Consider the following 24,444-nt stretch of genomic DNA (forward strand, 5'->3'; position numbering starts at 1 on the left):
ATCCAGGGCCTCTGCCACCCTGGCTGCGGGGCTGAGACAGCAGCCTTTCTCCCAGGACACAGCTTGCAGACTGCCACTGTGTCGTGCTGTTATTTTTCTTACAAAGTTTAGGAGGAAAGAGAACTTCTTGAATGCATGGTTTTAACAAAAGCAGGGACATGAAAGGCTTAAAATGCCATTTAAAAATCAGGGTGGGCAGGTTTCTTTGTTGGATAACTGTTTACACCTGGCCAGCTCTCCTCACCTCTTACCTTTCCGGCTCCAGAAGGAGATGGACTCCTGCTGCAGAGACTGGACGAGTTTCCTTCTGAAGCTCCTGATGCTTCACGGAGCTGGGTTTTTGAGCTGCTTGAGCAAGAAGGGAGATAGGACGTGCATTCCTGCTGGGTCCTCAGCTCTGGACGTGTGAGCTGTGGCCCCAACTCCCCTGAGTCTGACTGACTTAAGAGCGAAGCGGGAAGACCGAGCAGAGTGTGACAGTCCCTTTAACAAAGGTCCTATGGGGGACCAGCTCTCCTGGCAGACGGCTCATCACCAAAGGCTCAGTGTGTGTGAACGCACGGCAATTTCGGGATGCCGGGCTGTGCGGGCCATTCTTTCCTTTTCTCCCTCATGTGTATTTTCTGCACAGACATGTACTCGTAGTAAAATAAGAGAAAAAAAGGTATTTGAAAAATAGAAGTAAACAAATTATAGCTTTTATTTTTGTGGAAACTCAATAAGAAACATTATATAGGCATTTAGAAAAAGACTTCAGAGGCAAAACTTTTGAGGGGCATGTTTTTATTATAAATGTAATATGTTTGATTAATGAAAAATCACAATGAAGTACCGAGAAAATGTTTGTCAATATAAAAGTTTTAGCAGCATTTCCATAGTTTCAGGCTCTAGCATTAGTCACACTTCCTCCCGCTATCTAAAAAGAAGACGCCAGTGGGGCTCCAGCAGAACATCGTGCTGCTCCACTTAGTGAAGGCCTCAAGGAAGTCAAGTCCAGTGTATTGTCTAACAGCTCAGCCCTCCCCACTCCTGAGCTTCCAGAATGTCAGAGCACTTGCCTCCGAGTCTGAGGTTAGAGGTCCATCCTTCAGGCTGCAGGGGAGGAGGGGGCGGAAATTCAAACTGGACTTGATATGTAGTGCTCGGTCACACGTCCTCGCCGCTGTACCTTCTCTACACTGACAACAACGAAGGGCCAAGATCTGGCACGGGGCAGCAGTGGCAGCGTGGTGGCGGGGAGGGGGACCGGAAGTGGGACGTGCACACACGCGGGGGGCTGGTGCCTCACCATACACCCTGCTCCAGGGCAGCTCAGAGCATGGTGGTCCTGCCGCATCCCAGGCTAATGGTAGGATTAGTGAGAAGGGGAGACAAACAGTATGAAAATATAATACTGGCAAACTATTCCCCTGCTTCTTTGGTACTTTCCAAACTTCTCTGATCAAAAAAGGATAAGGGAAGCACACCATTAAAAAATTACAGTTTTAAGTATTTACAGAAGCAATTATGATATATTACATAATCAATACACAGTATATGAACAAATTCTTCAGTGAAAGCACTTGTGAACTCCTGTTCCAGTATTCAGTAGCACACTGACACACATACACCTTCCCAAATGGGTATCATCCATCCTGTATCTCACTTACGTTACAGTATATTAAATGGGAAAAAAATACCATTTTCCAATCTACACTTTCCTTTTCAAAGGTTCTTAAAATTTGCCACTGAAATCAGTATGTACAAAGATTTGCTGAATATCGACTTCTAGGCAAGTGTCTCCACTCCCATTTCGAGTATGTCTGAAATAGCACTACCTATTATTCTATGTATACCATATATATTTAATATATAAGTAACCGCACCATGTTATGTCACCACGATACCAGTTTAGTGCACATGATTATGTACAGTAGTCAAGTTAGCTCTGGAGGACGACTACACCTAGGTGGACGGTGTGGTTTGGAACATCACAGAGGGTCGTGGAGGCGCTGGCGGGAGACAGCACGCAGCGCCCACACGCAGCCCGGCCCATCCCTTGTTTACCGGCTGGAAGAGGACCGGTCACACGAACGGAAGGATCCCGTACACGAGCACAGCCATGACAGCAGCACTGAAGAGCCCTGCTACAGGCACGGTCACGAACCAGGCCACAAAGATGTTCCGGAAGAGGCACCAGTCCACGGCCTTCCGCGAGCGAATCCAGCCCACGGCCACCACCGAACCGACCTGGAGGGGCACAGGCGTTTCAGAGTCAAACCAGAGGCGAGACACAGTCTACACACTCGACCGATGTTAACTGGCTAATCTCAGAAATAAACTACATCACAGGATTCCCAATTCTTTCCCCTAAATTGGGTAAAAGCTTTTAAAAATACTTTTTAGATTTTAGGTACAATTATTTTAGGATTATTCCATTCAGAATTCAGGTTCTGATGCACTTTTCCACCTGTATTCTGCTCTATTTGAGCGGAAGCTTAGCCAACCAAATGTTTTCTATTCCCCCTGCACCTTATCAACTAGCGATGACCGCCCTCGTTTTAAAGATTCCCCAGGCATGATACTGCTTATTACAGTATGTGAACCTGCTATAAGTACACAAGGAAATGGCGATAAAGTATCCTTCTCCTGGAATAACAGCATCATAAAATGTTGGAGCTGGAGACCTCTGCAAATATCTAATCCATCTAATCCCCGTGGCTCAGTCTGCAGAGAATAAAACATTTCCAGAGGGTTTGGGCCATGAGGAGATTTGTAAATCACGGCAGGTTGAGAACTAGAGCTGAGGCCTCGTGATCTTAAACTGGTTTTCTCCACTATCTCCAACTGCCTTGCAGTCCTTGTACTTCAGCTGATTAAAAAATTAACTAAATGGGCTTCCCTGGTGGCGCAGTGGTTGAGAGTCCACCTGCCGATGCAGGGGACACGGGTTCATGCCCCAGTCCGGGAAGATCCCACATGCCGCGGAGCGGCTGGGCCCGTGAGCCATGGCCGCTGAGCCTGCGCGTCCGGAGCCTGTGCTCCGCAACGGGAGAGGCCACAACAGTGAGAGGCCCGCGTACCACACACACACAAAAAATTTAATTAATTAACTAAATGGAGCGTAAATATAATTGGATCTGTCAATCATGCCTCACAAAATGATAGAGATACTTGAAAATCGGAATGTTAACCTGGATTAAGATATTCTTCTGTACACTCGCAGTTCGTTTTGTGATTTGTTGAAAATGTACAAGGGAAACCCCCACAATTTTAAGTATCTAAAAATGGAAATCATAAGAAAGTACAAATCCTGTAGCATCTCACACCTCACTCAGGCTCTGGTGAAGCTCAGAGACATGCCCTTGACGGTGCCCTTGGCCACTGGGAGGTGGCCCCTGAAGATGTCCAGGAAACAGGCTTCGTCTCTACTGACCCACAAATACTTCAGTCAGAAGGGGCCAATGAGGTTCAAAGAGCAACTGGGGTCTCTTCTGGGGTCAACAGAAAAAATAAAATCCAACACTTGTTTATGGAAGCAAACTGGAACACCAAAACCAGCAGCATATTTAAAGGCAGTTAATCTGACATTTTGACAACCCAAGCCGTGATTAACCAGCGATTCCATACATCTCCAGGTAGCAACGAACAACCCATCGAAGGGGCATCAAAATGATCATTCTACGTAAACCCTTTGTCTATAACCAGTGTACTGCACGAACCTGATTATCCTGCTTAGCAGTTCCTAGCACACGCCAGCCAACTGAGACTTTTCTACTGCAAAAGGACTAGCTAGGTTCTTCTGGTCCTCGAATATGGTCAAATCCACTAACACTAGTTTCCGAGATTAGACTCTCCTTGTTACCATCCTTCCAGGGCCTGTCCCTCTTCAGCGCACTTCAGCTCGGCTCACACATAGAGAACGTGCTCAAGTTTCAAGGTTATCTACGCCCTCTTCCTTTGTTAAAATACTTTTCTTAAAAAAGCATAAAAGTAATATAATCGTATTATAGCAAGTTTATGTAAGAGGAGTGGACAATTACCCACTACTAATGGGTTGCCCCAAAACACCACTATTGTCATGTTTATATATTCCTTTCTACTATTTTTTATAAATATACCTTTATTTGTAAACAATAGGGTACATTACTATTTCCTTTCTTTAAGAAAATAAGCATCTTCCCATAGTGCTCACAGACTTCCTGAGTATCATGTAAAATGGTACACCCTATAGGTGGATGTACCTTTATTTAAACATTTCCAATTTGCCTCTAATTTTTCCCTATTAGAAATAATTTCATGATTAATATACTCATTCATATAGCTTATATTTAGGCTTTAAAAAATAATATTCCCTGAAATGGATTATTAGTTACAGGGGGCATCTTAAAAATATCTTGAAATAATGTGGAAACTTAGAGAAAATCTGTAAGAACTCTCATACCCCTCTTATGCAAATTCACCAATTTTTAATATTTTGCCACAATCATGAAGAAACATTTTAATACCACTGAAATATCCTGTTCCTCACCAACTGCCCACGGCCACCCCCCCAACTTCTGCTAAAGATTCAGCAATCCAAGCTTTATTACAGGGGTTGCAAAGTGGTGATTTACCAACTCCCTTCCCATGTTATCAGATGGAATGTTACTTTGAGAAAGAACTCTTTCCTCTCCTAATGCATTTAAGGATCTTGATACCTACTGCCAAATCAGTTGTAAATGTACAAGGGCATCCCTAATCTGTGAATTTCAGCACACTATAACAATCCTGTGAATTGTTCTCTTTTTGCTAATCAATCGACAAAACGTGTTACTGTTGCTTTTATTTGCATATCTTTAATTACTACTAAGGCTGAACTTTAGTTATATATCCAATTTTACTCCCTCTAGTCTTTAGATATAAAAATTGTCCTTTCCATAAAGATGCAAAACATGACACCAAAATATAAAACATGGGAGGTGGGGGAGGAGTAAAAAACCGTAGAGCTCTTAGAATGTGTTGGAACTTCAATGACTATCAGTTTAAAACAAGTAGATATAGGTTGATGTATATGAACTGTATATGATACGATATATATGTATATGTATATGATAACCACAAATCAAACTTATAACAGATGCACAAAAAGCAAAGAGAAAGGAACTCAAGCATAACACTAAGGAAAAGCATCAAACTATAAGGGAAGAGACTAAAAGAGGAAGAAAAGAACAAATGAACTACAAAAACAACCAGAAAACAAAGTGGCAATAAGTACATACCTATCAATGATCACTTTAAACATAAATGGACTAAATGCTTCAATCAAAAGACACAGGGTGGCTGAATAGATTAAAAAACAAGACCCATCTATATGCTGCCTACAAGAGACTCACTTCAGAGCTAAAGACACCCATAGACTGAAACTGAAGGGATGAAAAAAGGTATTCCATGCAAATGGAAATGAAAAGAAAGCTGGGGTAGCAATACTCATATCAGACAAAATAGACTTTAAAACACAGTCTATAACAAAAGATAACAAAGGGCATTATATAATGATAAGAGAGTCAATCCAAGAAGAGGATATAACATTTAGAGACATATGCACCTAATGTAGGAACACTTAAATATATAAAGAAAATATTAACAGACATAAAGGGAGAAACTGACAATAATACAATAACAGTGGGGGACTTTAATTCCCCACTTACATCAATGGATAGATTGATCATCCAGACAAAAATTAGAAAGGAAACACTGGTCTTAAATGAACATTAGATCAGATGATCATCTACAGAACATTCCATCCAAAACCTGCAGTATATACATTCTTTTTAAGTGCACGTGGAACTTTCTCCAGGATGGATCACACAAAACTAGTCTCAATAAATTTAAGAAGATTAAAATTGTATCAAGCATCTTTTTCAACCACAACAGTATGAAACTAGAAATCAATTACAGGGAAAAAAATGGAAAAAAACACAAAACAACAAAAGACTAAACAACCTGCTACTGAAAAACCAATGGGTCAATGAAGAAATCAAAGAGGAAATAAAAAGATACCTTGACAGATAAATGAAAGTGAAAACACAACTGTCCAAAATCTGTGGAATGAAGCAAAAGTAGTTCTAAGAGGGAAGTTTATAGTGATACAGGCTTACCTCAAGAAACAAGAAAAATCTCAAATAAACAACCTAACTTTCCATCGAAAGGAATTAGAAAAGGAAGAACAAAGCCCAAAGTAGCAGAAATAAGGAATAATAAAGATCAGAGAGGGAATAGAGACAAAAAAAAAAAAAAAATAGAAAAGATCAGTGAAATCAGAGATGTTTTTCTTCCAAAAAAAATCCTGACAAACCTTTATCCAGACTCATGATAAAAAGAGAGAGGGCACAAATAAACAAAATTAGAAATGAAAGAGAAGTTGCAACCAATATCAAACAAGCATAAGAGACAACTACAAACAGTTATATGCCAACAAGCTGGACAACTTAGAAGAAATGGATAAATTCCCAGGCACATACAATCTTCTAAGACTGAGTCAGGAATAAAAGATCTGAACAGACCAATAACTAGTTTTGAAACTGAATCCGTAATCAAAAGACTCCCAATAAACAGAAGTCCAGGACCAGATGGCTTGACAGAGGAATTCTACCAAACATTTAAATAATTAATACCTGTGCTTCTCAAACTATTCCAAAAAATCGAAGAGGAGAGAACACTTCCAAACCCGTTTTACGAGGCCAGTATTACCCGGATATCAAAACCAGAAAAAGATGCTACAAAAAAGGAAAATTACAGGACAATATCCTTGATAAACACAGATGCAAAACTCAACAAAACATTAGCAAACTGAATTCAACAATACATAAAAAAGATAATACACCATGATCAAGTGGGATTTATTCCTGGGATGCAAGGGTAGTTTAATGTCCACAAATTAATCAACATGATACACCTCATTAACAAAATGAAGGATAAAAATCACATGATCACCTCAATAGATGCAGAAAAAGCATTTAACAAAATTCCACATCCTTCTATGATAAAAAAATCTCAACAAAGTTGGTATGGAGGGAACATATCTCAACATAATAAAGGCATTTATGATAAACCCACAGCTAACATCATACTCAATGGTGAAAAACTGAAAGCTTTTCCTCTAAGATCAGGAACAAGACAAGGATGTTCACTCTCATCACTTCTATTTAACATCGTATTGGAAATCCCAGCCACGGCAATCAAATAAAAAGAGAGAGAGAGAGAAATAAAAGACATCCAATTGGAAAGGAAGAAGTAAAACTGTCACTGTTTGCAGATGACATGATCCTATATTTAGAAAACCCTAAAGACTTCACCAAAAAACTGTTAGAACTAATAAATGAGTTCAGTAAAGTTGCAAGATACAAGAGTAATATAAATAAATGTGTTGGATTTCCATACACTAATAATGAACTATCAGAAAGAGAAACTAAGAAGACAATCCCATTTATAGTCAAACCACAAAGGATAAAATACCTGTGAGTAAATTTAACCAAGCAGGTGAAAGATCTGTACGCTGAACACTAGAAGACACTGATGAAGGAAACTGGAGACAATACAAATAAATGGAAAGATATCTTGTGTTCATGGACTGGAAGAATAATATTGTTAAAATGTCAACACTACCCAAAGCAATCTACAGATTTAATGCAAAGCCTATCAAAATACCCATGACATTTTTCACAGAACTAGAACAAACAGTCCTAAAATTTTTGTGGAACCACAAAAGATCCTGGATAGCCAAAGCCATCTTGAGAAAAGAGAACAAAGCTGGAGGTATCATGCTCCTTGACTTCAGACTACACTATAAAGCTACAGTAATCAAAACAGTATGTTACTGCACAAGAACAGACAAACAGTTCAATGGAACAGAAGAGAGAGCCCAGAAATAAACTCGCGCACTTATGGTCAATTAATCTATGACAAAGGAGGCAAGAATATACAATGGGGAAAAAACAATCTCTTCAATAAGTGGTGCTGGGAAAACTGGACAGCTACATGTAAAATAATGAAATTAGAACATCTTCTCACACCATATACAAAAACTCAAAATGGGTTAAAGACCTAAATGCAAGACATGATGCCATAAAACTCCTAGAAGAAAACAAAGGCAGTATGGTCTTTGACATTGGTCTTAGCAATATTTTTTTGGATACGTCTCCTCAGGCAAGGGAAACAAAAGCAAAAATAAACAAACAGGACCTAATCAAACTAAAAAGCTTTTGCACAGTGAATGAAACCATCAACAAAATGAAAAGGCAACCTACTTAATGGGAGAAGATATTTGCAAATGATATGTCCAATAAGGGGGGAATATCCAAATATATAAACAATTCATACAACTCAATATAAAAAAAGAAACAACCCGATTAAAAAATGGGCAGAGGACCTAAATAGGCATTTTTTCAAAAAGATGTATAGATGGCCAGCAGGCACATGAAAAGCTGCTTGACGTCACTCATCATTGGGGAAATGCAAATCAAAACCACAATGAGACATCACCTCACACCTGTCAGAACGGCTATCAACAAAAAGACCACAAATAACAAATGTTGGCAAGGATGTGGAGAAAAGGGAACCCTGGTACACTGTTGGTGGAAATGTAAACTGGTGCAGCTACTATGGAAACCAGTATGGCGGTTCCTTAAAAAATTGGAAATAGAACTACTATATAATCCAGCAATTCCATTCATGGGTATTTCTCCGAAGAAAATGAAAACACTAACTTGAAAAGATATGTGCACCCAATATTCACAGCAACGTTATTTACATACAAGAGCCATGACATGGAAGCAACGTAAGTGTCCATCAACAGATGAATGGATAAAGGAGAAGTACTGTGGCACAAGGGAATATTACTCAGCCATAAAAAGGAATGAAACGCTGCCATGTGCAACAACATGGATGAATCTGGAGGGTATTATGCTGTGTGACATAAGTCAGAGAGACACAAATACTGTACGCTTTTACTTATATGTGGAATCTAAAAAATAAGACAAATAAATATAACAAAACAGAAAGAGACTCACAGAATCAGAGAACAAACTAGTGGTTACCAGAAGGGACAGGGGTGGGGAGAAGGGTAAGAGATGAAGGGGATGAAAAGGTACAAACCACTAGGTATAAAATAAATAAGTTATAAGGGTATAATATACAGCACAGGGAATATAATCAATATTTTATAATAACTTTGTATGGAGTATCATCTATAAAAATATCAAATTACTATGTTGTACACCTGGAACTACTATATTGTAAGTCAACTATAATTCAATTTAATAAACACCAGCTAAAATAACATCATGATAACATAAAAAAGTCTCTTCATGTATTTTGCCCATTTACATATTGGAATCTAAATGTGTCTCTTATTTGTTTATGTGGTGTTTAAATAAATTTTTTTTTTTTTTTGCGGTATGCGGGCCTCTCACTGCTGTGGCCTCTCCCGTTGTGGGATGCACAGGCTCAGCGGCCATGGCTCACGGGCCCAGCCGCTCTGCGGCATGTGGGATCTTCCCGGACCGGGGCACGAACCCGTGTCCCCTGCATCGGCAGGCGGACTCTCAACCACTGTGCCACCAGGGAAGCCCTAAATAAACATTAACTCTGATATTTAATGCAAATACTTTCTCAATCCAGTATTTTGCTTTCACTTTTAAGTTTCTAATTTCATGCAATATAATACGCTACGCTTTTCTTCTGTGATTTATCCTTAGCTTGAATATTTGATAAATTCTCATTTATTTTAAATTTTCTAAAATAAAATTCTATTTTATTCTAAATTTTAAAATAGTTTAAAAACATCAAGCCATCAGACATATGTTCACGTATTTTGAGAACTGTGGGTCTACTTTTATTTTTCTAGGGTGATAGCCAGTTACTCAACTTCAATTATTGGTTAAAATTTTCCTGCCCCAAACTATATGCTCATATATACTAGGTTCTATCTCTGGTCTATCTACTTTTTTATACAAGTATCTAATTTTTTATTATTGTGGTAAAATACATAATGCAAAATTTATCATTTTAACAATTTTTAAGTATACAATTTAGTGGCATATAGATCCTCATTGTTTGGCAGCCATCATCACCATTTATCTGCAGAACTTTTTTGTCATCCCAAACTGAAACTCTCTGCCCATCAGCCCTCCTTCTCCCCACCCTCCTGCCTCCTGTTTCCTTATAGTAGACTTCCTATCTGCTGAGGCTACTCCCTCTTCATCGCTTTTCTCTGTAGATCATTTTATATTCTTGCTAATTTAACCCACCAAATTAACTTTAGCCTTATTTTGGAAAGTTATGAGAAAAATTTGGTTGGGCTAGTGTTTGAGGACTTTCCCACCCAATGACACAGTGTGTCTCACATTCAGGTTTTCTTTTACCTCTGAGCAAAGCTTTGTGCCTTTTTCATGTACATCATTCACTTCACTAGGGTTTTCAAATGTCTTTTTGGCATGTATTTCAACAGATGACCGTACATTGTTTTCTAATGGATCGCTGAGCCGTGTGTTATTGAAGACGTCTGTAAACACCCATTTGTTGAGCGCTGTGAGGGGCCAGCCCTGCACAGGCACCAGCCCTGCCCTGTTCGGAGCCTGCATTCTGATAATCCAGATCAATGTGGTCCTGCTGAAATGTTCTTTCATGATATTGTTGATGTCATTTACTAGCATCTTAAAGTTTTAAAATCAACATTCATATGTAAACACAGCTTTCATTGTTTGTGATGTTTTTAATCAGGTTTCGGTATTAGGGTTATTCAGTATATGTTTTATAGACCAAACTGGAGAGTTTCCTGTTTTATTTTCTTTTTTTCTCCTACATTATGGAAAGTTCATATAATGTGAGAATTATCTATTCTTTTAAGATGGAAAAGATTAGCCAGTGAATCCATCTACAACTGGAGTCAGCAGTGGCCTCCTCCTTTTCGCCTTTTCAGGTGAGAAGAATTGTTTTTGGAGAACTTCCTTAATTTCTTCCTATTGCTCTGGTCAGGGTTTCCACTTTTTTTCTACTTTTTGTATCACATTTATTTGTCATGTATATTTTTGCAAAAAATAATTCATTTTACAGAGGTTTTCAAATCCTTAGCATACAGCTATATGGTTTTATATTTAAAAATTCTCTCCCAAATCTGTTATGATGACTTTCTTCTTTCTAACTTAATTCCCCTCCCTTCCTTTTCTAAGAATTTGATGTTATTTTGTTAGTAAACACTTTCCTCTCCCCTTCTCCTTCACTAGTTTTGTTTTAAAATTTATTTTGCTTTTATATCCTTCTTGCTGTTTCCTGAGAATTTTTATTGTTCTGAACTTTTTATAAAATACTAATCTGAATGTTTGGTTCTTTTATTTTCCCTTTGCTCAATTAAAGCATGTAAATATATAAATTTTTATCTGAGCATAAGTTTCCTATGTATACACACACAGACACACAATTTGTTTTTTTCTCTTTTCCAAGAAATCTATGATTATAATTTTTAAACTCCTTGATTCAACTGTTACTTAAAAAGAGCATTTTAAAATGTCCAAGGGGATACTTCCTTTTTTCAACATATATTTTTAGTTTAATTTATTTGGGATTAGAGATTGTGTAGAATATCTGTTCTTATTTTATAAATTTAGTTGTGATTTTTATCATGGTCTTCTGAATTTATGACTAATTTTTATAAACGTTTCATGATACTTGACAAGAAGGCATAAAAATTTGATATATATTTATTAATTATACTGCTATAAATCAAATCCATTATATTCCTAAGTACTTCTGTCTTCTTCATTTGTCACAGACTTAGACACATTAATTTCTGAGTTCTAACAGCTTTTGCCTTATGTTTTTAGTTGTTATGTTATTTGGATCACAAGGGGCCCAGAGTCCCATGTCTTCACTACTGATGAGGTCTTTTGTTGATATAAGGTGGTATTCTTTGCTGCGTTCCGACTTGCCTCTTAATAAGTTGAGTGTGTTTCCAGATTAAGTCCATCACCAGGCACTAACAGCAACAGAATTACTGAGAAGTAGGGGAACCAGACAGCGTCGATATTACGAGTCATCTAAGGTAGCCCTTTCATCTTCCAGATTAGAAACGGAAACCTAGGGGCTAGTGGTCCTATTGGTACTTATTTTTTAAATTGAAGTATAATTGATTTACAATGTTGTATTAGTTTCGGGTGTACAGTAAAATTATTCAGCCATATATATATATTTTCAGATTCTTTTCCATTATAGGTTATTACAAGATATTGAGTATAGTTCCCTGTGCTATACAGTAAGTCCTCATTGTTTATCTATTTTACATATAGCAGTGTGTATCTGTTAATTCCATACCCCTAATTTATCCCTCTTCCTCCGTTACCCCTTTGGTAACCATAAGTTTGTTTTTTATGTCTGTGAGTCTGTTCCTGATTTGTAAATGAGATCATTTGTATCATTTTTTAGATTCCACATATAAGTGATATACGGCATTTGTCTTTCTCGGTCTGACTTACTTCACTGAGTATGATCATTTCTAGATCTATCCATGTTGCCGCAAATGGCATGATTTCATTCTTTTTTTATAAGCCTTTCACATTTAGCGGTGCTTGTTTACAGACACACTGGTTGGAGTTTTCAGGCTGTGTGTAAATGGAGAGCCCATCACTGTCTTGGTCACTGCGGTACCCTTGGTGCCCAGAGTGGGAATAAACAAGCTTTTCAGGAATGACAGGAATCTAGGAACCTAGGGAAATCTGCAAGCCGCTTTTGCTTTGTTGAAGTTGTTGGTGGGTATATTTGTATACAGGGGGCCCACTGGAGATATTTTAGAATTCCTCCAGGTACTGGGCAGCCCTGGGTTACAAGGCCTGGGTTCCAGCCCTGGCCCACCCCGGGGGTCCTTGGGTAACTCCCTGAAACTCGCGGGGCCTGTTTCCTCTTCCTTCATCTTTAAGGTTCCTTGTGGCTCCAACAGCCCAGGTACTAGACAAGGAATTCCCTCTCCCACTGAGTTCTAGAGCACATGACAGTGGTTAATATCATCCGGAATTCACTCGAAGGCAATTGAGTCACTTCGACCACCTTATATTAGAAAAAAGAACTGAAACAACCGTGTCTTACGATTCCATGGAAACCATTTCTGCCTACTTCTGTCCCCCTGTCAAATCCTGGGCCCCTGGGCCTACAAACACGGTTCGTGGACGCACAACCTCAATGCAAAACCCACTGTGGAAACAACGAGAGAACCAGGGCATGTGGAAGGAGGGCAAGCTCCCGCCGGGCACGCGTGGAGCGGCCAGGTCTGCGGGACGGGAGGCGATCCGAACCGCTGCTGGCGGTAAGGGCCGGGATTTGCCCCCGGGACACGCCGCTGTGACTCTTCCACCGACCGCGTGCCGAGCGCTGCCCGAGCTCCCCTCGGCCCCGGGTGACCGGGCAGGACGCGCGGGCGCCGGCCTACCTTGCAGTGCGTGGTGCTGACGGGCAGCCCGACGTTGGAGGCGGTGACCACGGTGAACGCTGAGGCCAGCTCGATGGTGAAGCCGCTGCGGAGGAGACAGGGGATGCGTCACGGGCGCCGCCGGTGGCGCGCCGGCCCTGGGTGCCCAGGCCTCACCAGGACGCTCCTTGGGTGGACTGCGTCCCACGGCATCAGCAGAACCAGGGACTGCGGCATGGCGGCAACATGGCACCAACGCTTGGCATGAGGCTGCTTGCGGCCCTAAGGAGCCTCGTTTTCCCGGTATGTTTTCAAAAACCACACCCTGTAGGAGCTGGGTCAGAAATTCCTGCTGAGCCGAAGACGGTGAATTGTCATGTCTCAAGTGGCGCAGGGAAACTGCGCTCTCATTTTTTAAATGTGTACGTATCATAAAGGAGTGGATTTTTTCTCAGATCACTAATTTTTCTTCAAATCAATCTTGTAAGAGAATCATTCATTAAAATGACTTTCAAGGGGGAAAAGATCTCTTACAATAGGTAGTTTCAAGTTTTATCTGTATTTGGAAAGTTCTCCTGTGAATTTGTTATTTAACCAATAGCTCTAAAGCAGTGGTCCCCAACCTTTTTGGCACCAGGGTCCGGTTTGGTGGAAGACAATTTTTCCACAGGGGGATGGTTCAGGCGGTAATGCGAGCCAGGGGGAGCCATGGGGAGCCACGGGGAGCCATGGGGAGCGGCAGATGAAGCTTCCCTGGCTGGCTCACCCTCGCCCGCCACTCACCTCTTGCTGTGTGGCCTGGTCCCTAACAGGCCACGGACCGCTGCCGGTCTGCGGACCAGGGGTTGGGAACCCCTGCTCTAGAGGATACACACTAGAAGGACCATAGGAAACAACGTGGGAGTCTCCAAACCCCACCCCAGGGCATGGGCACCCCTCCTGCCGGCTTAGCCCAGGAAGCAAAGGAAGGATGTAGAGTAAACCTTGAAGGGCAGCAGGGGACAGCTGCCTGCAGCCAGCAGGTGGAGCTGATGAGCAGAGGATTTTCGGGAAAGGCAGGCCCAAGAGCCCTTCTCTCCCTCCCCGCCTGCTCTCTGGACCTCAGGCGGGGTAAGGGCAGTGGGAGTGTGGGAGGGGAACAGGGTGCGGGTGTGGCTGCAGGTGGATTCGCTTTTTCTCTTCCCTTCCTGCTTCTACCTCCATTCCCATCCCTCCCATTCCCACCCTCATCTTGTGCCACCGCTGAGCAGTGCATGAGGGTGACGGGTGAGGATGGAGCACGGGGACCCCGCTGCAGACCCGGCTGTGCAGAGACCCGCGCTGGGACGTCCAGACACACCCACTCCGCGCCGCCCGGGCGGCTTACCTGGACGGCGTGATGGGGGTGAGGTCCTTCCCCATGGTCTGGATCACTCTTCTCCCCCAAACCCAGAGGCCTGTACAAATTCCAACCCCTCCGTAAAACAGCAGCCAGACGGGAGTCACTGCTTCTTGTAGGACCGCACCTTGTTCATAAATCAGCCACAGAGCTACCAGGGGACCAATGGCATTACTGGGAGGAAAAAAGAGGTTAATTGTACAAACATCGTACATGCATACAGATGACGCTGTACATGACATGCAGGGACTTCTCTTCTTGAGAACAGCCCATCTGTCGCATTTGGGGCTTGCCTATGTAATCTACAGGTGATAAAAATGATTTAGTAACTTGCTTGGTTGTGGTTTAAAAAAACAAAGTTTACCATCTTGACTATTTTTAAGTGTACAGTTCAGTATTGTGAAGGATATTCACACTGTTGTGACACAGGCCTCCAGAACTTTTCATCGTGGAAATCTGAAACTCTGTACTCATTAAATAAGAATTCCCTTTGCCCCTGCCCCACCCCCGGTAACAACCGTTTAACTTCATCTCTGAGTTGGAGTAGCTCTGCGAGGTTTCTCCTTAAGTGCAAGTGTATGGTGTTTGTCTTTTTGTGGCTAGTTTATTTCACTTAGCATAATGCCTTCAAGATTCATCCATGTTGTAGCATATAACAGAATTTCCGTCCTTTTTTTTTTTTTTTTTTTGCGGTACGCAGTCCTCTCACTGTTGTGGCCTCTCCCGTTGTGGAGCACAGGCTCCGGACGCGCAGGCTCAGCGGCCATGGCTCACGGGCCCAGGCGCTCCACGGCATGTGGGATCTTCCCGGACCCGGGCACGAACCCATGTGCCCTGCATCAGCAGGCGGACTCTCAACTACTGCGCCACCAGGGAAGCTCCTCCATCCTTTTTAAGGTGGAATATTCCACTGTGTGTGTGTGTGTATACATACGCACACACATACATACACATACACACACACACACACACACACACGCACACACCCCATATCTTGTTTAGCCATTCATCTGTTGATGGACACTGGGGTTGCCTCCACGTCTTGGCTATTGTGAATAGTGCTGCTGTGAACACGGGTGTGAAAATGTCTCTTTGAGACCCTGCTTTCCATTCTTTTGGGTATATGCCCAGTAGTGGGATTGCTGGGTCATATGGTAATTCTATTTTTAATTTTTTGAGGAATCTTCAGACTTTTCCACAGTGGTTACACCATTTTATATTCCCACCAACAGTGCACAAGAGTTCCAATTTCTCACATCCTTGCCAACACTTATTTTGTTTTTAGAGTAGCCATCTTAATGGTTGTGTGATTTGTTAAATTTTTTTTTTTTTCTGGCTGTGTTGGGTCTTTGTTGCTGTGCACAGGCTTTCCCTAGTTGCGGTGAGCGGGGGCTACTCTTTGCTGCAGTGTGTGGGCTTCTCATTGCGGTGGCTTTCCTTGTTGCGGAGCATGGGCTCTAGGCGCATGGGCTTCAGTAGTTGCAGCACACAGGCTCAGAAGTTGCGGGACGCGGGCCCTAGAGCGCGCAGGCTTCAGTAGTTGTGGCATGTGGGCTCTAGGGCACACAGGCTTCAGTAGTCGTGGCACGTAGGCTCAGGAGTTGTGGCTCACGGGCTCTAGAACACAGGCTCAGTAGTTGTGGTGCAAGGGCTTAGTTGCTCTGCGGCATGTGGGATCTTCCCGGACCAGGGATCGAACCCATGTCCCCTGCATTGGCAGGCGGATTCTTAACCACTGCACCACCAGGGAAGTCCCTAATTTTTTTAAAGTACTGAAAAATCACGAGAAGTGGATACAAATTCTTTTTTTTCTTCCTTTCTTTCTCTATTTCTTTCCATTTTCACTGCCAGCACAGCTACTAACATAAGCTACCAATTTGGGGCAGCTGTGCCAGCCTCCCCACTATGGGATCACAAACATTATTGCTAATCATTAGTTCTCAGGCCCACCCCTTAAACTGGCTATTGTCACTCCCATTTTACTGATGAGAAAACTGATGCCAAAGTCATGTCCCTAGCAGGAAGCAGAACTGGGATGTGAGCTGAGGACTCACTCAGGTGCTCACCCCTCCCCCAGGCCCCCTCTCGTCACTCAGGCCCTTGGCAGGCAGGCACTGACTTTTCTGGGGGGTGCCACAGTCTTTTTTTTTTTTTTTAAATTAAGACTTTATTTCTTTAGAGCAGTTGAAGATTCATAGCAAAACTGAGGGGAAGGTACAGAGGTTTCCCATATACCCTCTGGTCCACACATGCATAGCTTCCCCATCATCAACACCCTCACCAGAGTGGAACATTTGTTACAACCGATGAACCCATACTGACCCATCAGAATCTGAAGCCCATCGTTTACAGTAGCGTTCACTCTTGGTGTTGTACATTCTATGGGTTTAGACAAATGTATAATAAATGACATGTATCCATCATTAGGGTATCATACAGAGAATTTTCACTGCCCTAAAAATCCTCTGTGCTCTACCTATTCATCCCTCCTTCCCACCCCAACCCCTGATCTTCTGTCTCCATAGTTTTGCCTTTTCCAGAAAGTCATATAGTTGGAATCATACAGTATGCAGCTTTTCATATTGGCTTCTTTCATTCAGTAATATGCATTTAAGGTTCCTGCATGTAATTTCATGGCTTGATAACTCATTTTAGTGCTGAATAGCATTGTGTAAATGTACCAGTTTTTATCAATCCACCTATTGAAGGACATCTCGGTTGCTATGTTTTGGCAATTTTGCGTAAAGCTGCTATAAACATCCATGTACAGGTTTTTGTGTGGATATAAGCTTATCAGGATAAATACCAAGGAGCAGGACTACTGGATGGTACAATAAGAGTATGCTTAGTTTTGTAAGAAACTGTCCCACTGTCTTCCAAAGCAGCTGTACCATTTTGTATTCTCACCAGAAATGAATGAGAGTTCCTGTTTCTTCACATCCTTGCCAGCACTTGGTGTTGTCAGATCAGTTGACTGTCATATTTATGTGGGTCTATTTCTGGGCTCTCTATTCTGTTTCACTGATTTATCTGTCTGTTCTTTCACCAATACCATACTGTCTTGTTACTGCAGCTTTACTAGCAAGCTTGAAGTCGGGTAGTATCAGTCCTTCAAGTTTGTTCTCCTTCAATTTTGCGTTGGCTATTCTGGTTTTTTTGCCTCTCCATATAAACTTTAGAATCAGTTTATCAGTATCCACAAAATAACTTTCTGAGGTTTTGATTGGGATTGCATTGAATCTATAGATCAAGATGTGAAGAACGGACATCTTGGCAATATTGATTCTTCTTATCCTTGAACATGGAAAATCTCTCCATTTATTCCATTCTTTGATTTCATCCATCAGTTTTACAGTTTTCCGCATATAGATCCTGTACACATTTTGTTAGATGTATCCCTAAGTATTTCAAGGTGCCAGTGTACATGGTACTATTGTGTTTTTGAATTTCAAACTCCACCTGTTCTCTGCTAATATGTAGGAAGTGATTGATTTTTGTATATTAACCTGTATCCTGCGTCCTTGTTATAATTGCTTATTAGTTCCAGGAGTTTTTTTTTTTTTTTTTTGGTCAGTTCTTTCAGATTTTCTACATAGATGGTCATGTCATCTTCAAACAAAGACAGTTTTATTTCTTCTTTCCTAATCTGTATACGTTTATCTCCCTTTCTTGTCCTAGTGCATTAGCTAGAACTTTCAGTACAGTTTTGAAAAGCAGTGCTGAAAGGGGACATCTATGCCTTGTTCCTGATCTTAGTGGAAAAACTTTGAGTTTCTCACCATTAAGTATGATATTAGCTGTAGTTTTTTTGTATTTTTTTATCAAGTTGAGGAGTTCCCCTCTATTCCTAGTTTACTAAGAGTTTTTATCACGAATAGGTATTAGATTTTGTTAAATGCTTTCTTCTGCATGTATTGATATGATCATGTGACTTTTTCTTTTTAGCCTATTGACATGATGGATTACATTAACTAATTTTCGAATGCTGAACCAGTCTTGCATACCTCAGAGAAAGCTCATTGGTCATGCTGGATAATTCTCTTTATACACTATTGGATTCAATTTGCTAATAGTTTGTTGAGTTTTTCCTTCAGCGAAGTTCCTAAGAAATACAGGTCTATAGTTTTCTTATAATGTCTTTCACTGGTTTTGGTACTAGGGTAATGCTGGCCTTAACAGAGTGAGTTAGGAAGTATTCCTTTTGCTTCTATCCTCTGAAAGAAATTTGTAGACAAGTATAATTTCTTCCTTAGATATTTGGCAGAATTCATCAGTGAACCTATCTGGGCCTGGTGCTTTCTGTTTTGAAAGGTTATTAATTATTGATTCAATTTCCTTAATAGATATAGGCCTATCAGATAGTCTATTTCTTCTTGTGTGAGTTTGGGCAGTTCTGTCTTTCAAGGAATTGGTCCATTTCACCTAGGTTATCAAATTGGTTATTCATAGTATTCCTTTTATAGTATTTTGTAGTATTATCCTTTTAATGTTCATAGGATCTATAGTGATGTCCCTCTTCCCTTTCTGATATTAGTAATTTGTGTTCTCTCTTTTTCTCTGAGTTAGCCTGGCTAGAAGCTTATCAACTTCATTAATATTTTCAAAGAATCAGCTTTTTGTTTCATTGATTTTCTCTACTAGTTTCCTGACTTCAATTTTATTTATTTCTGCTCTAATTCTTATTATTTCTTTACTTCTGCTTACCTTGGATTTAATTTGCTCTTCTTTTCCTATTTTTCTAGGCTGGAAACTTAGATTGATTTTATTATTATTTATATTATTATTTATTATTTACTGATTTTATATCTTCCTTCTTTCCTAATATATGAATTCAATGCAATTTGAACCAGTCTTGCATACCTCAGAGAAAGCTCACTTGGTCATGCTGGATAATTCTCATTATACATTGTTGGATTCAATTTGCTAATAGTTTGTTGATCCACCTGCCAACGCAGGGGACACAGGTTCGATCCCTGGTCCAGGAAGATCCCACATGCGACGGAGCAACTAAGCCCACGCACCACAACTCCTGAGCCTGCACTCTAGAGCCCACGAGCCACAACTACTGAAGCCCGCGTGCTGCAACTACTGAAGCCCACATGCCTAGAGCCCATGCTCTGCAACGAGAAGCCACCGTAATGAGAAGCCCGTTTACCGCAACGGGAGTAGCCCCCGCTCGCCACAACTAGAGAAAGTCCGTGTGCAGCAATTCAATTCAATTTTCTTCTAAGCACTGTTTTTGCTGCTTCCCACAAATTTTGATGTGCTTTCATTTTCATTTAGTTAAAATATTTGAAAATTCCTCTTGATATTCCTTCTTTGATCCAAGTGTTATTTAGAAGTGTGTTGTTTTTTGTTTTTGTTTTTGCGGTACGCGGGCCTCTCCCGTTGCGGAGCACAGGCCCTGGACGCGCAGGCTCAGCGGCCATGGCTCACAGGCCCATCCGCTCTGCGGCATGTGGGATCTTCCCGGACCGGGGCACGAACCCGTGTCCCCTGCATCGGCAGGTGGACTCTCAACCACTGAGCCACCAGGGAAGCCCTGTTACAGTGTTTTGATCTCCAGTATTCTTTTTGGTTCTTTCTTAGGATTTCCTTCTCTCTGCTAACCTTGCTCACCTAATGGATGCCTACTTTATCCATCAGAGACCTCAGCCTATGAATCGTAGCTGTTTTCAATTCCTCATCTGATAATTCCAACATCCCAGCCATGTCTGGTTCTGAATTTTGCTCTGTCTCTTCAAATTGTGTTTTTTGCCTTTTGGTATGCCTTGTAAATTTTTCTTGATAACCAGACATGATCTCCTGGGTAGAAGGAACTGCTGTAAATAGGCCTTTAGTGATGTGGTGTGAGGTCTGGGGATGGAGAAGCCTTCTGTAGTCCTTTGCTGAGGTCTCGGTCTCTCAGTGAGCCTGTCCCTCTGGACTGTGAACTTCACTAGTGTTTCTCAGTTTCTGCTTCCCCCTTAAGTGGGACAGGATGGCTCGAGGTGGGTGCTTCCCTTCGCCCAAGTGGAAGGTGAGGGAAGTCTGGAGTGTATTTCCCCTCCCCAGGTCAGTTAGGCTGTGGTAATCCCCCTGCAGGCTGGGCTCTGGTGACCTGGTTTCCCCTGGGAGCGGGCCTGGTTAAGCACACAGTCGCTCTCTTCTGTCAAATGCTTTCCCTCTTCCCTATCTCTTCCCTGATATTCACTGTGAGGACCTGGTACAGCTCTTGGACGTAAAACTCACAATATCATGGGGTCCCCCTACCATGGGTCCCCTGGAGCCTCTAACTCTCTACTTGTCCCCCTGAACCTCCAGGGTCCATCATTCCAGTCCAGGTTTCCCTGGTTCCATGGCAGCTTCCACTCGTGAGTCACTCTTCCAGGACTGTCTGTCCCTCCAGTCTTGGGGGCAGTGGTTTGTCCTGTGTCCTCCTCTCCTTTCTGGATCCAAGAAGAGTTGTTGATTTTTCAGTCCATTCGGTTTTCTCCTGTTGTTAGGGTAGAGTGACAACTTCCAGGCTCCCTATGGGCTTTCAACAGCCTCTGTAGCTCTCAGCCCACCTCCACTCTGCAGACTGAGTCACGAAGAGCCAGCTCCCAAGCCCGCTTCTCTCCAGCTGTGTGACTCTGGGCAAGAAAGTCACATTTCTGAGCTTCAGATTCCCTGCCTTTGAAGGATACCACTTAGGACTGCACAGGACTGCTCTGAGGAGGGTTAGGGTAAGTTACAAGTGGTTCAGCTCTGAGCCCTGGTATAGACTTGATAACTTCTTCCTGAAGGAACAGAAGCCCCCTCTTCACATCACACTATTATTTCGAAAACCTTGCTTTCATCAGACCATATCCCTGCTCAAAAGCCTCAAAAGCAGCCCCCAAACTGCAAACAGTTGCGCTAAACTCTGGTCACCTATAGCAGCTACCACCTAGACTCTTCCTCTGGCCTTTAAATGCTGTTTTGAGGTGTTGTTACTTTTCTACGTGTATGTCTTTCTTGTCTCCTTAACTGGAATTTAAACTCCTAAAGGACAGGGACCCAATTCATAACACTTTGACAGTACCAGGCTTTCAATAAAGAATTTGTGGATAAAGAGGAGGAAGTGGGCTGGTGGGGGAGGGCAGGAAAAAAATTATTAAGAGGAGACAGAACATGGTGCCCCCAATTAAATAACATGGCGACCCCTAGACGACACTGAGCAGAACATAAGATGTCCAGGCCTCTTCTCTGGCACAAAGACTTCTTTTAAAAAGAACAGAAACGCTGGTGCACGTGGGTAGACAGTGTAAAACAGAGTCATATAACTGAGCAAAAACACAAAAGCAACAACGGCATGTTTTCCTGATTTGGACAGAAACATTAGCCTGTGTGATAACTATAATAATAGTAAGAGTGAAAATGTAGGGATATTGACTATGGGAGAGCACTGTCTTGAGCTTGTTATATAAAGCATCTCACTTAATCTTCACAGAAATCCCATGTGGTTGGTACTAGCTTTACTCCCACTTCACAGATTGGGACACTGAGGCTTTGGGAAATTCAGTGACTGGTCCGGAGCTGCCCAGCCAGTGAGGGGGGGTAGAGACTACACATTCGGGGCTTCCACGACCCGCCGACCTGAGCGTCTCCACGCTCTTGCTTGTGGCTCTTCCCGGAACCCCACCCCCCACTCCCAAGGCATGTCCTGCCTCGGGCCCTCGCATCTGCTGTCCCCTCTTCCGGAATGTTCTCCTACAGACGAGCACACGGCTGCGCCCTCAGCCCCTGCAGGTGTCACTCGGCGAGCCCTCCTGACCCGAGCAGCCGTCCAACACGGCAGCCCTCCAGGGGTCCCACACCCCTTTCTACTCTTCTCTTCCCTTTAACGCGTGTTACCGTCTGGCACACTACAGGAGCTACTTATTCACAGGTGACCCTTGAACAACTCGGCGGAAATCCGGGTACTGCTCTCTCTGACTCAAAACCAAAAGGAACTGATTAATGACTCAGGCAGGGCAGGAAGCTGGAACGGCGTGGGCAGAGTCAGGGCTCAAACCCCACGTCTTCTGATAACGCGTGTTGTGATCTCCGATCCAACACAAACCTTCCCCCACACCTAGTTCATTTAAAGATCCGTGCAGTGAAGATGCGGGTGCTACACTCGTGGGGGAAAAGCCCATGTCGGTGGACCCGGGCAGTGCAGACCCGCGAGGTTCCAGGGTGGCCGTGTGTCTGCCGTGCGCCTCCCCCCCGCCCCGCCCGCGCGCCCTGGGCACTGACCTCACGTCGTTGCCGCCGTGCGCGAAGGAGCCGAAGCAGGCGGTGAGGACCTGCAGGAAGTGGAAAAGCAGGTGGACCTCGGCCGAGTCCTTCTCCTCCTTCTCGTCGTCCGCTGCGTCATCGCGTGGCGGCTCGGGCTCGGCCAGCGGGGTGGCCAGGCGCACCTCCACGCCGCCCTCCTCGGCCTCGATCTCGGCCTCTGCCACGGCGTTGCAGTAGCTGGAGTAGCTGTCGTAGCGCAGCCGCCGGCGGGAGTAGGCCACGGCGTCGGCCACCAGCTTCTCGCTGTCCTCGGGCGCGGGCGCGTCGCCGCGGCGCGTGGCCAGGCCGGGCAGTCCGCAGATGGCCGCCGTGTAGCACGTGTAGCTGTTGTTGCGCCGCAGCAGCCGCGGGGCCCCGTCCGGCGCCGGCCGCTCGTCGCGGATGCGGTGCAGCAGGTCCTTGTAGAGACCCGAGTCCTTGTGCACCGTGTGATACACGTGGCCGTCGCCGCGCGCTGGGCCGTCGAAGCCGAAGGTCCCGTTAGACACGGGCGACTTGGCGCCGTGTGTCATGGACAGCGCCCGGCCTGCAGGGGGACAAGAGGACAGACTGAGAGCCGAGGTCATCTGGGGAAGGCGGGGTGGCGGGTGCTTTTGCTTTTTCCCGCGTGCTCCATTTTCTAACTTGACTATGAAGGCCCTGCAGTATGGTTCAAATAAAAAAGGAAACTTGGAAACATACAACAAAGGGTAAGTAAAACTAACATGGTAGTTAAAAAATGGTGTTACGGTCTCTTAAAATGCGTCTTCCAGAAATCACGGTAGCATTCTCTCCTTTTCTAGGAAGCAGTAAAAGGAGGATTCCCTGTAAGGAGCTCATTTTACAAAAAACTTCATATAAGAGGGACCCAACCCAGACCCCTGTGAGATACACGCTGTAGGTGCTCCTTAAAAATATGACACAAATGGACTCATCTATGAAACAGAAACAGAATCACAGACATAGAGAACAGACTGGTGGTTGCCAAGGGGGAGGGGCTGGGGGAGGGTTGGAGTGGGAGGTTGGGATTAGCAGATGTAAGCTATTACATAGAGAATGGATAAACAGCGAGGTCCTACTGTATAGCACAGGGAACTATATTCAATATCCTGTGATAAACCATAATGGAAAAGAATATTTTAAAAAAAGAATGTATATATATGTATAACTGAGTCACTTTGCTGTAGAGCAGAAATTAACACAACACTGTAAATCAACTATACTTCAATTTTTTAAAGAGAGGCCAGTCTGGGCAGTCAAAGGCGGATCTGTCAGATCAGTGGGCAGTCTGTTTGCCTTCTTTGGCCAAGTCCCAAACGCAGCCTGGAAATCGGTACCAGTGCCCCTGCAGGGAGGTGGGCCAGGCAGACGCTGGTGCCTGCCCATCACT

General features: G+C 43.2%; 1 protein-coding gene across 6 annotated transcripts in view; it reads right to left on the reverse strand.

The window, feature by feature from the left end:
- Positions 1-764: 764 nt before the first annotated feature.
- SLC20A2 (solute carrier family 20 member 2) overlaps positions 765-24,444 on the reverse strand; it is a 104,468-nt gene continuing 80,788 nt past the window's right edge. For all 6 annotated transcript variants that reach the window (XM_082680297.1, XM_082680296.1, XM_082680294.1 and 3 more), the window contains 4 exons: positions 23,034-23,601; positions 14,781-14,966; positions 13,436-13,520; positions 765-2,229 (listed from right to left, as the gene is read on the reverse strand). In XM_082680297.1, coding sequence (XP_082536423.1) covers positions 2,065-2,229; positions 13,436-13,520; positions 14,781-14,966; positions 23,034-23,601 — 1,004 coding nt within the window. In that variant the 3' untranslated portion in view covers positions 765-2,064. The remainder of the gene's footprint in view (positions 2,230-13,435; positions 13,521-14,780; positions 14,967-23,033; positions 23,602-24,444) is intronic.

This window comes from Grampus griseus (genome assembly GCF_964374135.1).
Source record: "Grampus griseus genome assembly, chromosome: 21".
In the NCBI taxonomy this organism is placed as follows: Eukaryota; Metazoa; Chordata; class Mammalia; order Artiodactyla; family Delphinidae; genus Grampus; species Grampus griseus.